The sequence below is a fragment of the Pseudophryne corroboree genome, chromosome 6 (genome assembly GCF_028390025.1).
Source record: "Pseudophryne corroboree isolate aPseCor3 chromosome 6, aPseCor3.hap2, whole genome shotgun sequence".
Lineage (NCBI taxonomy): Eukaryota > Metazoa > Chordata > Amphibia > Anura > Myobatrachidae > Pseudophryne > Pseudophryne corroboree.
The window spans coordinates 132,843,656-132,857,462 of NC_086449.1; the positions used below are offsets into that span (position 1 = coordinate 132,843,656).

Here is a 13,807-nt window from a genome sequence, read left to right on the forward strand (position 1 = left end):
GAATCCCACGATCATGTAATCAACATGTTTTAACTTAAGAATATATAAAATAAATTTTAGCTAATTATCACTGTTTATATACAATCATATCCTTTTTAAGTGTTGTTGTATTGTTTTTTTGCTCGTTGATATGATTGTAGTGCCATTGTTGTTTGCACTGATGTTTACATTTTCATAACACGCAGCGTTACCATGGACACAACGGAGGGGTCCCGCGACGTCACTTCCGGTCTATGCTGATCAGGGCGGAAGCACTGAGCGGAGGCTCCGACGGGTGTGCAGCTGGTAACGAATTGATGATTGATTCCATGTGCACATGGGGTGAGTAATGAGTTATGTTATTTAAGTTTGTTTGAAGCACTGTCACTTTATCCTGACGAAGGGGAGTTTGGTCCCCGAAACGTAGATGTCACTGTGAATACACTTCTTGCTACAAGTCTCCGAGTGCCGCCTCTTATTTATCTGGTTTATATATATATACACATAGAACTCACCATACACACATTTATATAGAATAATATGGCAGTACCTTGACATAGTATACAGTATGACGGGCTGTGAGGGTGCCATCCAGGCACGTAGGGAGCAGGGTTGGACAGAGGTAGTGCTGCGGGCAGCTGCTATAAGGAGCCCTGACTCACACAGTCAGTGTAGCCTGTGTTTGCTGCTCTGCTGCCCGGCTCTTCAGCGGCAGCGGCAGCAGATCGTCAGACAGGGACGGGGCGGCAGAGAGGCATGCCGCAAGCATAATGAAGGCAACAAAGCGAAGACCAACCAGACCAAGCAAGTGATGGGGCCAGGGCCGGTGCTAGGGTGTTCGGCGCCCCCCTGCAAACTATAAATTTGCGCCCTCCCATATTCCTTTGGCGCGCACCGGGAAAAGGGGTGTGGTCTCACAAGTAAGGGGCATAGCCACACAATAGTACCCCCATTCAAAATTACGCCACAATGTAGCACAATCTTATTCATCTTATACGTAATGCCCCACAAGTATTAGTAGCGTTCTTATATGTAATGCACCCCAGTAATAGTAGCATCCCTATGCATAATGCCCCCCCAGTAGTAGTAGCATCCTTATACATAGTGCACCCCCAGTAGTAGGAGCGTCCTTATACGTAAGGCCCCCCAAGTAGTAGTAGTATTGTTATATGTAATGCCCCCCAAGTAATAGTAGCATCCTATACATAATGCCCCCCCCAAGTAGTAGTATCGTCCTCATACGTAATGACCCCCCTAGTAGTAGCGTTGTTACACGTAATGGGCCCCCCCATTAGTAGCGTTGTTACACGTAATGGCCCCCCCATTAGTAGCGTTGTTACACGTAATGGCCCCCCCATTAGTAGCGACGTTACACGTAATGCCCCCCCTGTAGTAGTAGCGTCCTTAAAGCACACATAAACGCACACAGACATACCACACACACACACACAGACACAATACACACACACTTCCCTCTCACCCTTCACTTACCTAAGCCAGTCTCCCTCTGAGTCTGTACACTATAGCAGCCTGGTCTGTGTAGCTCCGCCCCCTTCGGTCCCGTTTAGCCCCGCCCCTTCTGTCCCATGTAGCCCCGCCCCCTTTTGTCCCATACACAGCGCTGTCCTGTCACACAGGTGAGGGGAGGGGAGCGGAGGGAGGAGGATTTTAATGCTACAAGCGCCGCTGCCAGTGCCTGTCATACAGGCACAGCAGCAGCAGTGGGGACAGGACGGCGCAGCAGGGAAGGAATGCAGAGCAGGGGGAGCGCCTCTCCGTCCCAGCGCCTCCCTGCACTGCATCCCTTCGCTGAGCAGGTAGCGCTGGGCCTGGATGGGGCCCCCCTGAAGCTCGGGGCCCGGGAGGGTTGTCCCCTTTGACCCCCCCTGTCGCCAGGCCTGCCCCCACCCACATATCTCACCTCCTTCTCCCTGGGACGCTCGGTAATTGTTTGAGAATGCCGAACATTATGCTTCAGTTTCTTGACTCGGCTGTCACCCTCTTCTCGGTCACTCTGCTCTTCAAGACGAGTAATGAGGGATCCGCGGCGAGAAGGAACAGGCTCAGCAATTGACCTGCAGGTAAAAAGAAAATCATGAAGTACTGTAGACATCAAGATTTAAAGAGCAACAAGGATTTATATAGATACCAGTATGGGAGGTATGACGAGGTATAAAGGTCCCACCTACCCTTCTGAGCCTGGTCTGGAGCTGCCGCTTCCTGAAGAAGACGAGGAAGACACGGTAGACAGCCGTCTAAGCGTGGCAGATGTGATATATGGGACTACGACAGAGCCAGCACGACTCAGCTTCCTATCTGTCAAACTGGAGGGCTGTAGGAAGGCAATGAAAGGCTTGGTTATTCTCATGTGTTCTGTGGTTTCCCTGCTCCCCAAATCTACTGCTATTTTGTCCTAGTAAAATGTCCGCACCAGGGTGATCGTCCCATACAGCTTTTCTACTTTCCCCCTCATATCCTGGAAACAGGACACCAGTCTGTTATGAAGAGGCCGGAGATTCTCAGTCAGCTTCTCCCCATGAATTCTGATCCCATGGGCCAGGAGAGGCATCTGGATGTAGACAGTGGAGGCAAGAGGGAAATGTGTAGGAGATGAAGACAGACATTTACGGAGTTTGATAAAAATATGGCAGCACTGGGGATTTTGGAAAGCAGATAAACAAGACAATACAAACAACATGTCATACCATCAACTAGTAGTAGGTTTAGTAATTTGCTGTAGATGAATTAACAGCCAACAAAAAAACATGGAAAAATGAAAATACAGCTCTGAAATTGTGTTTAATATGTATTCTAGACAAAAATAATATGGTGAACTATGGTAATTTATTCCTTTTAGACTATTTGGACCCATGCAAATACATACCGACACCAGCCCTTACCTGTAGGGCAATCAGCTGTTTCAGCAACTCAATCTTGTCCTGGTCTGCAGGATTTTCCTGGAGATAACGCTCGGTAAAGAAAGCCTATAAGAACCAGAGGGAAGAGACAATGGAGAGGGTATGTCAAGCAACCGGTGACACGCTGGCAGACACATGAAGAAGAACAAAGGGTAAATAAATAGGTGATCTTCAGAGAAACAACCCAGCTGTGCAGAGTGAATAGAAACCACACAAAGCAATTCTGCGGTGTACAGATTAAGTTTTAAAACATAAAAAGGTTTCCTTAAAATGGAACGTGGAGAACCTGCCACACATACACACTGGAGCAAATCTTGTAGGATACATAAGACTGCAGTCATTCACTTCATTAGCGACTAGAGACACTACACACAGGTATTGCCTCAGTGATCATAACGAACCTTTTCATAGTTAGCGAATCCTCCCATGACCGCTGGGTCTACAATCCCATTGAGCAGCATAGAGAGTGGGTGCAGTGGAAGACTATGGTCAGCCCTGTGCTGCTGGACCTGGTGACTGATCTTCTCATTAGTCAGCTCCATGGTCTCAATGGCATTTTGCAGTGGACTAATCTCTTCCTATGGAGCAAGAGGACAATACATGAATATAAGGGAATTTTCTGCTAACAGCAACCATACCCTATATCATTGCTGTAGTACCACTAAAGACACAAGGAGGAGACATAACTGACCGTAGCATACAAAGCCTACCCTACCGTGACCATATAAAAATGATAGCGCAATCCCGGGATGACCCATAACTCCTCCTGACCTTTGGAGCTCTCCCGTTCCCCTGCTTCTCTCTTCAGTTTTCCACTGGACCAACAAGCAAATTAGACCCAGCATAGGAGAAGAGGAGAACACAGCCCAAACATTCCTGCATGTGTTGGTAAATGTCCCCTTACAAGATCAGAGAATAAAAAGTAAAATTAAATAAAAACAAAAAAAAATTGAAATTTCCTTCCCTTATTCCTGCAATAGGAATAAAAAAACAGAACACAAGATTGTTAAAACTTGTGTACCCGATGCAATAAATGTGGAGGCAGTACATCACTCTGATGAGAGAAATGTCGCCCCTTAGAGTTTAAGGATGCAGGAACAAGACACCCCCAAAGTTCTGTATATGTGAAAGTCTGGGACTATCTTAGCATGCAATTACAGGAAATGGGGAGAAAGGGCTTCCAGGTGGGACACACACAAGCTGATGCAATTGCCAGGACAGGAGAAACATGTATCATTACAAGAGAGAAGGAAGAAAGGACCTATGGAAAAAGGAGAAGTTTGCACGGTTAGACTAGAAAATGAGGGCAGCAGAATGGGGCCTGCTATGTATTTGTGGAGAGACTTGAATTTTTCAGGCCTCCATGAAAATAAAACGACACAAAAAGCATCATGAGTAAAACCACGTTCCATGCACCAGGTGAAGTACGCTTTCAGAAGACAGCTGCTTTAGAAAGAAGGATTCCACAAGTCAGCAAGCCCCTTTAGCTTAAGAGTCATGAGGAATTAGCGGAGTTTGAGACAGCAGGTCGGACAAATGAAGTCATGACTGGCAGTGATCAGTGATATATTCCCCTGGATTTCAATGCTGTAAAGCAGCAACCTGTCATTTAGTTGCAATGATAGCAAGTCTATTATTGTGGACCTAGATAGTTCTATAGGTTCTCAATAGAATGAGCAATGCACAGTCAACTCACCAGATTGGTGATTCATGAGTCCACCTCCCAACTGTATATCAGTCATAAAAAACTACTCTGCCCACCCACAGAATCGGATACCGCTTTCAGATCGCAAACCCGGGTCTGACCTGGGTCCGAGCAGGCTCAGACCCTTTCACATTGCAGTTTCGACCAGGGTTATTCCTGTGTTGTTGCCTTTCACACTGAACTCGGGTCACACATGTTAAACACTGTGATGTTATTTAAAATGTACTTTTCTGGCTCACATTGATGAGGTTTCAAATGAAATAAAAGGAGGGACTGGGGACTGCTCTGAGCAGACACAAACATCCAATCAGCACCTTTTTCTGAGACCCGGGTTGAATATCCCGGGTCAGAGGCTTTCACACTGCACAAATAGCCAGGTCCGACACGTGTTTAACCCGGGTTAAAATGCCAGGTAGCTCGACTCGGCATATTCACTTTGGTGCTTTTACACTGCACATCGATCTGGGTTGATCTGGCAACAACCCGGTTATAACCTGGGTTATTGATGCGATGTGAAAGCGGTATGAGACGCCTGCCTTATGGCCTAAGGGCAAAGGCCACTTGCTCAGAGATAGATAAGTTCCAAGCCACAAACACCTGTTAGTGTCGAACAGTAGCCACAGGACACCATAGGACTTCAAAGATTAGCTGGAGATGTGGAATTGTCAGTTCTCTGAAAGAGGACCACCATGATTTCATATAAGTAGGGAGGACTCATGGAGCCAATGACAAGCCAGAGGGAAGTACAGTAACCGATAAATGAAGTGCACCCCCTAGAAGGTGATCCCCCATCTTGATGTCTTATTTTCACATGATCTAGATCACTGACTGAAATTATTCCATCTTGAACTGTCCCTCAGGATTAAACTTTTTGAGGACTTTTAGATACAAATTTAGAACAAAATAAACTGTAACAGGTGGACACTAAAGACAGGCTTGTGTGAATTTTCCAGAACAGGAAATATGTGCCTTAAAAGCTACCAGACAATGAAATGCACCATCACCATGCATTATAGGTTCTTGAGAACCCATAGTGGGAAAAACCTGTTCAGATGGAGTTCAGAGAAAGACTTTCAGTAACACCATCTGATGGCTTTATTCCTATCCCGTCCCCACCATCACAATGCAATTGGGCTCTGCAGGTAGTCAAGGGAAATAGGCCTGAAGACTGAGTCTTTCCTCTTGGAGCTGAGGAGGAGCTCTCTATTGTGTTGCAAGGTGCCACCACCATATGCTTGTCTAGCAGTAGGAGGACACATTCCCTGAGAAGGCCAACAGTAGACATGCTATTTTGTAACCCAAGTCAAAAGTTGCTTTGTCCACATGTAGGATTAAAATGGTCATTGCTATTGTTGCCATTTGTGTTCCTGCTTTGGTGTCCTGGACTGCATCATCAGTGACAACAGCTGCCATCTAGCATGTGAAATAACTGTCCTGTCTCATTTTCCAGAAGAAATCATGCAAAACACAAACACCGGCCCCCAGCTATTCCAAGCTAGCAGATCGCTAAAGAGAAACCATGAAGCACAAGGACAAATCCTTCTCTAGAACTGAAAGAGGAAGAAGATTCACATAAGATAAATGGTGAAGCATAGTTGTACAGTATATTTAAATAAATATAAAAGTAATAATTAGAACAGTAATAATAAAGATAGAAATGATGAGAGTAGTGTTTTTAAAAAGTTACTAAACTGGAGACTCCCCAACACAAATTTGTGTAATGCTCCCCTGTTATTGTGGGAGAAATACAGTTTCCTATGGTTGAGCTTGGAAGCTGCACCAGCCCCTTAGACTCCGCTATCAGCACAGAACTAGAATGTTCTGGGCTGATAGCTAGTTGACACTCGGGGTCATTCAGATGTGGCTGGATTTGCTATCACTGCTGTTTCCTTGAAAGCAGCAGTGATAGTGCTGTGTGTAAATGCAGCAGGAGGCGTCTATTAAATGCAGAAGCCTCCTGCTGCACTAGTGATCCGGGCTGTGTCCTAGTATGCAGCAACGGATCAAAGCACCCACCACCAATGGGCGGTTTACGGCACCCATGGTGCCTCGTAAACCGCCTGTTGCAGAAGCCAGGATATTTGACATCTTCCCACCTCCTAAACTTTTTCCCAAAAGGAGACGGTCGCCGCCCCCAAAACGGCATCAGACTGTCAGTGAATGACAGTCTGATGCCGGCCTGCGTCCTATACCACACACGCGCAGAACGGTTCCTGTGCAATCGCACCTGAATAACCCCGAATGTGTCAACATGTCTTAGGCTGCATCCTAGCCATTGATTCTTAATGTGTATAAGGAAAATACTAGCAATGGTTGTGTTCAGAGTTACTTATATGAGTATTGCATACTCCACCAGCATTGCGCAGTGTAAAAACCAATCTATCGATTTTGTTAGCGTGTGGTTATAGCACTGCCTGGAAAGTCTCACCCACTCCTCTTCTGGGTGAGATTGAAGGCAACAGAGCATTTCAAGAACAATCGAGAGGGGCCAGGTTATCAGTAGTCAACTACTCAAACATAACTATGCAGAATGGCAGGAGAATTAGACACTGACTCCTGAGAGTTATATCTCTCACACCCATCAGAAAATAAGAATTTACTTACCGATAATTCTATTTGTCATAGTCCGTAGTGGATGCTGGGGACTCCGTCAGGACCAGGGGGAATAGCGGGCTCCGCAGGAGACAGGGCACATCTAAAAAAAGCTTTTAGGTCACATGGTGCGTACTGGCTCCTCCCCCTATGACCCTCCTCCAAGCCTCAGTTAGGTACTGTGCCCGGACGAGCGTACACAATAAGGAAGGATCTTGAATCCCGGGTAAGACTCATACCAGCCACACCAATCACACCATACAACTTGTGATCTGAACCCAGTTAACAGTATGATAACAAAACGAAGTAGCCTCTAAAAAGATGGCTCACAACAATAATAACCCGATTTTTGTAACAATAACTATGTACAAGTATTGCAGACAATCCGCACTTGGGATGGGCGCCCAGCATCCACTACGGACTATGAGAAATAGAATTATCGGTAAGTAAATTCTTATTTTCTCTAACGTCCTAGTGGATGCTGGGGACTCCGTCAGGACCATGGGGATTATACCAAAGCTCCCAAACGGGCGGGAGAGTGCGGATGACTCTGCAGCACCGAATGAGAAAACTCCAGGTCCTCTGTAGCCAGAGTATCAAATTTGTAAAATTTTACAAACGTGTTCTCCCCTGACCACGTAGCTGCTCGGCAAAGTTGTAATGCCGAGACTCCTCGGGCAGCCGCCCAAGATGAGCCCACCTTCCTTGTGGAGTGGGCCTTTACAGATTTAGGCTGTGGCACGCCTGCCACAGAATGTGCAAGTTGGATTGTGCTACAGATCCAACGTGCAATCGTCTGTTTAGACGCAGGAGCACCCATCTTGTTGGGTGCATACAATGTAAACAACGAGTCAGTTTTTCTGACTCCAGCTGTCCTTGAAATATATATTTTTAATGCTCTGACAACGTCCAGTAACTTGGAGTCCTCCAAGTCGCTAGTAGCCGCAGGCACCACAATAGGCTGGTTTAAGTGAAATGCCGAAACCACCTTAGGGAGAAATTGAGGACGCGTCCTCAATTCTGCCCTGTCCGAATGGAATATCAGATATGGGCTCTTGTATGACAAAGCTGCCAACTCTGAAACTCTCCTGGCAGAAGCCAGGGCCAACAGCATGGTTACCTTCCATGTAAGGTATTTTAATTCTACCGATTTTAACGGCTCAAACCAATGAGATTTGAGAAAATTTAGAACCACGTTCAAATCCCACGGTGCCACTGGAGGCACTATTGGGGGTTGTATATGTAGTACACCTTTGACAAAAGTTTGTACTTCAGGCACTGACGCCAATTCCTTCTGGAAGAAAATTGATAAGGCCGAAATTTGAACTTTAATAGACCCCAATTTTAGGCCCATAGACAATCCTGCTTGCAGGAAATGTAAGAATCGACCCAATTGAAATTCTTCCGTTGGAGCCTTCTTGGCCTCACACCACGCAACATATTTTCGCCAAATGCGGTGATAATGTTGTACAGTCACTTCCTTCCTAGCCTTAATCAAGGTAGGAATAACTTCCTCTGGAATGCCCTTTTCTTTTAGAATCCGGCGTTCAACCGCCATGCCGTCAAACGCAGACGCGGTAAGTCTTGGAACATACAAGGTCCCTGCTGAAGCAGATCCCTTCTCAGAGGTAGAGGCCACGGATCCTCCGTGAGCATCTCTTGAAGTTCCGGATACCAAGTTCTCCTTGGCCAGTCCGGAGCCACCAGTATCGTTCTTACTCCTCTTTTCCGTATAATTCTCAGCACCTTTGGTATGAGAGGCAGAGGAGGGAACACATACACTGATTGGTACACCCACGGTGTTACCAGAGCGTCCACAGCTATTGCCTGAGGGTCTCTTGACCTGGCGCAATACCTGTCCAATTTTTTGTTGAGGCGAGACGCCATCATGTCTACCTTTGGTTTTTCCCAACGGTTCACAATCATGTGGAAAACTTCTGGATGAAGTCCCCACTCTCCCGGGTGAAGGTCGTGTCTGCTGAGGAAATCTGCTTCCCAGTTGTCCACTCCCGGGATGAACACTGCTGACAGTGCTATGACATGATTCTCCGCCCAGCGCAGAATCCTTGCCGCTTCTGCCATTGCACTCCTGCTTCTCGTGCCGCCTTGTCGGTTTACGTGGGCGACTGCCGTGATGTTGTCGGACTGGATCAACACCGGCTGACCCTGAAGCAGCGGTTTTGCCAGACTTAGAGCATTGTAGATCGCTCTTAGCTCCAGTATATTTATGTGAAGAGACGTCTCCAGGCTTGACCACACGCCCTGGAAATTTCTTCCCTTTGTGACTGCTCCCCAACCTCGTAGGCTGGCATCCGTAGTCACCAGGACCCAGTCCTGTATGCCGAATCTGCGGCCCACTAACAGATGGGCAGTCTGCAGCCACCACAGGAGAGACAACCTTGTTCTTGGTGACAGTGCTATCCGCTGATGCATGTGCAGATGCGATCCGGACCATTTGTCCAGCAGATCCCACTGAAATGTCCGTGCATGGAATCTGCCGAATGGAATCGCTTCGTACGAAGCCACCATCTTTCCCAGGACTCTTGTGCATTGATGTACTGACACCGTTCCTGGTTTTAGGAGGTTCCTGACAAGTTCGGATAACTCCCTTGCTTTTTCCTCCGGGAGAAACACCTTTTTCTGAACCGTGTCCAGAATCATTCCCAGGAACAGCAGACGAGTTGTCGGGGTCAATTGAGATTTTGGAAGATTCAGAATCCACCCGTGTTGCTGGAGCACTACCTGGGTTAGTGCTACACCGACTTCCAGCTGTTCTCTGGACTTTGCCCTTATCAGGAGATCGTCCAAGTAAGGGATAATTAATACGCCTTTTCTTCGTAGAAGAACCATCATTTCGGTCATTACCTTGGTAAAGACCCGAGGGGCCGTAGACAAACCAAACGGCATCGTTTGAAACTGATAATGACAGTCTTGTATCACGAACCTGAGATACCCTTGGTGTGAGGGGTAAATTGGGACATGCAGATAAGCATCCTTTATGTCCAGGGACACCATGAAGTCCCCGTCTTCCAGATTCGCTATCACTGCTCTGAGTGACTCCATTTTGAACTTGAATTTCTGTATGTACAGGTTCAAGGATTTCAGATTTAGAATAGGTCTTACCGAACCGTCCGGCTTCGGTACCACAAATAGTGTGGAATAATACCCCTTTCCCTGTTGTAGGAGGGGTACCTTGACTATCACCTGCTGAGAATACAGCTTGTGAATGGCTTCCAAAACCGACGTCCTTTCTGAGGGAGACGTTGGTAAAGCAGACTTTAGGAACCGGCGAGGGGGAAACCTTTCGAACTCCAGCATGTAACACTGAGATATTATCTGCAGGACCCACGGGTCCACTTGTGAGTGAGCCCATTGATTGCTGAAAATCTTGAGTCGACCCCCCACCGTTCCTGGGTCCGCTTGTAAAGCCCCAGCGTCATGCTGATGGCTTTGTAGAAGCCGGGGCGGGCTTCTGTTCCTGGGCAGGGGCTGCGTGCTGCCCTTTCTTACCCTTTCCTCTGCCTCTCGGCAGATAAGACTGTCCTTTTGGTCGCTTTTTATAGGAGCGAAAGGACTGCGGCTGAAAAGACGGTGTCTTTTTCTGTTGTGAAGGGGTCTGAGGTAAAAAGGTGGATTTGCCGGCAGTTGCCGTGGTCACCAGGTCCGAAAGACCGACCCCAAACAATTCCTCTCCTTTATATGGCAATACTTCCATATGCCTCTTGGAATCCGCATCACCTGACCACTGTCGCGTCCATAAACTTCTTCTAGCAGATATGGACATCGCGCTTACTCTTGATGCTAGAGTACAAACATCCCTCTGAGCATCTCGCATATAAAGAAAAGCATCCTTTAATTGCTCTAGAGTCAATAAAATACTGTCCCTATCCAGGGTCTCAATATTTTCAGTCAGAGAATCCAACCACACTACCCCAGCACTGCACATCCAGGCTGAGGCTATTGCCGGTCGCAGTATAACACCCGTATGTGTGTATATACTCTTCAGTGTAGTTTCCAGCCTCCTATCTGCTGGATCCTTGAGGGCGGCCGTATCAGGAGACGGCAACGCCACTTGCTTTGATAAACGTGTGAGCGCCTTATCCACCTTAGGGGGTGATTCCCAGCGCGCCCTAACCTCTAGTGGGAAAGGGTATAATGCCAACAACTTCTTTGAAATTAGCATTTTTCTATCGGGGGTAACCCACGCTTCATCACACACATCATTCAATTCCTCTGATTCTGGGAAAAATACAGGTAGTTTTTTCACCCCCCACATAATACCCCTTTTTGAGGTACCAGTAGTATCAGAGAGCTGCAAAGCCTCCTTCATTGCCGTGATCATATAACGTGTGGCCCTATTGGAAAATACGTTTACTTCCTCACCGTCGACACTAGATTCATCTGTGTCGGTACCCGTGTCGACTGACTGAGGTAAGGGACGTTTTACAGCCCCTGACGGTGTCTGAGATGCCTGAACCGGTACTAACTGGTTTGCCGGGCGTCTCATTTCGTCAACTGACTTTTGTAATGTGCTGACATTATCACGTAATTCCATAACCAAAGCCATCCATTCCGGTGTCGACTCCCTAGGGGGTGACATTACCATCATCGGCAATTGCTCTGCCTCCACACCAACTTCGTCCTCATACATGTCGACACACACGTACCGACACACACAGCAGCCACACAGTGAATGCTCTATTGAAGACAGGACCCTCCTAGCCCTTTGGGGAGACAGAGGGAGAGTTTGCCAGCACACACCAAAAGCGCTATACAGTATATAACAACCCTAGAAGGTGTTGTTTTTATATATATGCGCTCTCAATATATATTTATATCGCCAATTTATGCCCCCCCTCTCTTTGTTACCCTGTTTCTGTAGTGCAGTGCAGGGGAGAGTCGTGGGAGCCTTCCTCACCAGCGGAGCCGTGCAGGAAAATGGCGCCGAGTGCTGAGGAGAATAAGCTCCGCCCCTTTTCCGGCGGGCTTTTCTCCCGGTTTTTCTAATAAACTGGCCTGGGTTAAATACATACATATAGCCTTAATGGCTATATGTGATGTATTTATTTGCCTCTAAGGTACTCTATATTGCTGCCCAGGGCGCCCCCAGCAGCGCCCTGCACCCTCCGTGACCGAGATCCGTGAGCCGTGTAGCAACAATGGCGCACAGCTGCAGTGCTGTGCGCTACCTCTATGAAGACTGAAGTCTTCTGCCGCCTGTTTCCGGACCTCCGTTCTGCCGTTCTTCAGCGTCTGTAAGGGGGATCGGCGGCGCGGCTCCGGGACGAACCCCAGGCTGACCTGTGTTCCGACTCCCTCTGGAGCTCAGTGTCCAGTAGCCTAAGACTTCAATCCTCCTGCAGGCAGGTGAGTTGCAAGTCTCTCCCCTAAGTCCCTCGTTGCAGTGCTCCTGTCGCCAGCAGGAGACACTGATTAGAAACCTAAAAAAAAAACTTTTCTAACTAGCTCTTTAAGAGAGCCACCTAGATTGCACCCTCTCGGACGGGCACAAAAACCTAACTGAGGCTTGGAGGAGGGTCATAGGGGGAGGAGCCAGTACGCACCATGTGACCTAAAAGCTTTTTTAGATGTGCCCTGTCTCCTGCGGAGCCCGCTATTCCCCCTGGTCCTGACGGAGTCCCCAGCATCCACTAGGACGTTAGAGAAACGTAGGGGGTAAAAAAAAGGCTACTTCTGCTGTGCTTTACATAAAAAATACAATACAGGTTGAGTATCCCTTATCCAAAATCCCACATTTTTGGTTCCCCTACTGAGATAATGACACATATATTATATAGATATATCATATAATATGTATATATATATATATATATCTAAATATACACATCATATATTATATATATGTCAGTATCTCAGTAAGGGACCCAAAAATGCGGGATTTTGAATTTTGGACAAGGGACACTCAACCTGTACCTAGAACGTTCGCTCTGAATCCAACTATACAACCATAGCATAGCAGAATGTAATAAGAGAAGAACACTACCCTAACATGCTAAGCCAACATTTAGAGGCATGGTCATCAGGAAAAAATTGTGCAATGAGAATTTTTAGTGTTCAATTCTCATTGTATTCTTTCACTATTCATTATGCCCCATCATAAATTATCACTTCCGAAAACCAATTTTTTTGGAAAGTGATAATTTTTCCCTCTGTAGCACACTTGTCTGCTGTGTGTTCTTCATGCAGCACCCGAACAAGGGAGTGAATATTTGTTATATATATTGCTGATGACACTTTTATTTTAAATGCAATGTGCCCTGGGGAGTGCGGGAGAGTCTCGGACAGAGGGCAGCAGGCACAGGCGGCTTTCATGAATGAGAGCAACGGGGAAGCCGAAGGAGCTGCCGCCCACACAGAAAGGTTGGCGATAAGGGGACGGCACAGCGGGAGGGAGCAGATGTAGCAGCGGGAGCCAAAGGAGCAGTCACTGGTTGCTGGCGGCACAGAGGTGAAGCTAGGCCGCACATAACACTGCACACCGGTGACGGACCTGAATAGATCCCTGCTGCTACACATGCTGTTGCACAAGCTACAGGCAGCTTGTGAGGACATTCACGAAACTGAACACCATCTCAGAATGGCAAATAGGACA

At 47.2% G+C, this 13,807-nt stretch overlaps 1 protein-coding gene across 1 annotated transcript in view; it reads right to left on the bottom strand.

Annotated features, from left to right (window-relative positions):
* DOCK5 (dedicator of cytokinesis 5) overlaps positions 1–13,807 on the bottom strand; it is a 225,542-nt gene that overhangs the window by 17,742 nt on the left and 193,993 nt on the right. The window contains exons 45-49 of the mRNA XM_063931864.1: positions 3,299–3,475; positions 2,880–2,963; positions 2,411–2,548; positions 2,169–2,311; positions 1,901–2,054 (exon numbers count right to left, since the gene is read on the bottom strand). Of these exons, the coding sequence (XP_063787934.1) occupies positions 1,901–2,054; positions 2,169–2,311; positions 2,411–2,548; positions 2,880–2,963; positions 3,299–3,475 (696 nt within the window). The remainder of the gene's footprint in view (positions 1–1,900; positions 2,055–2,168; positions 2,312–2,410; positions 2,549–2,879; positions 2,964–3,298; positions 3,476–13,807) is intronic.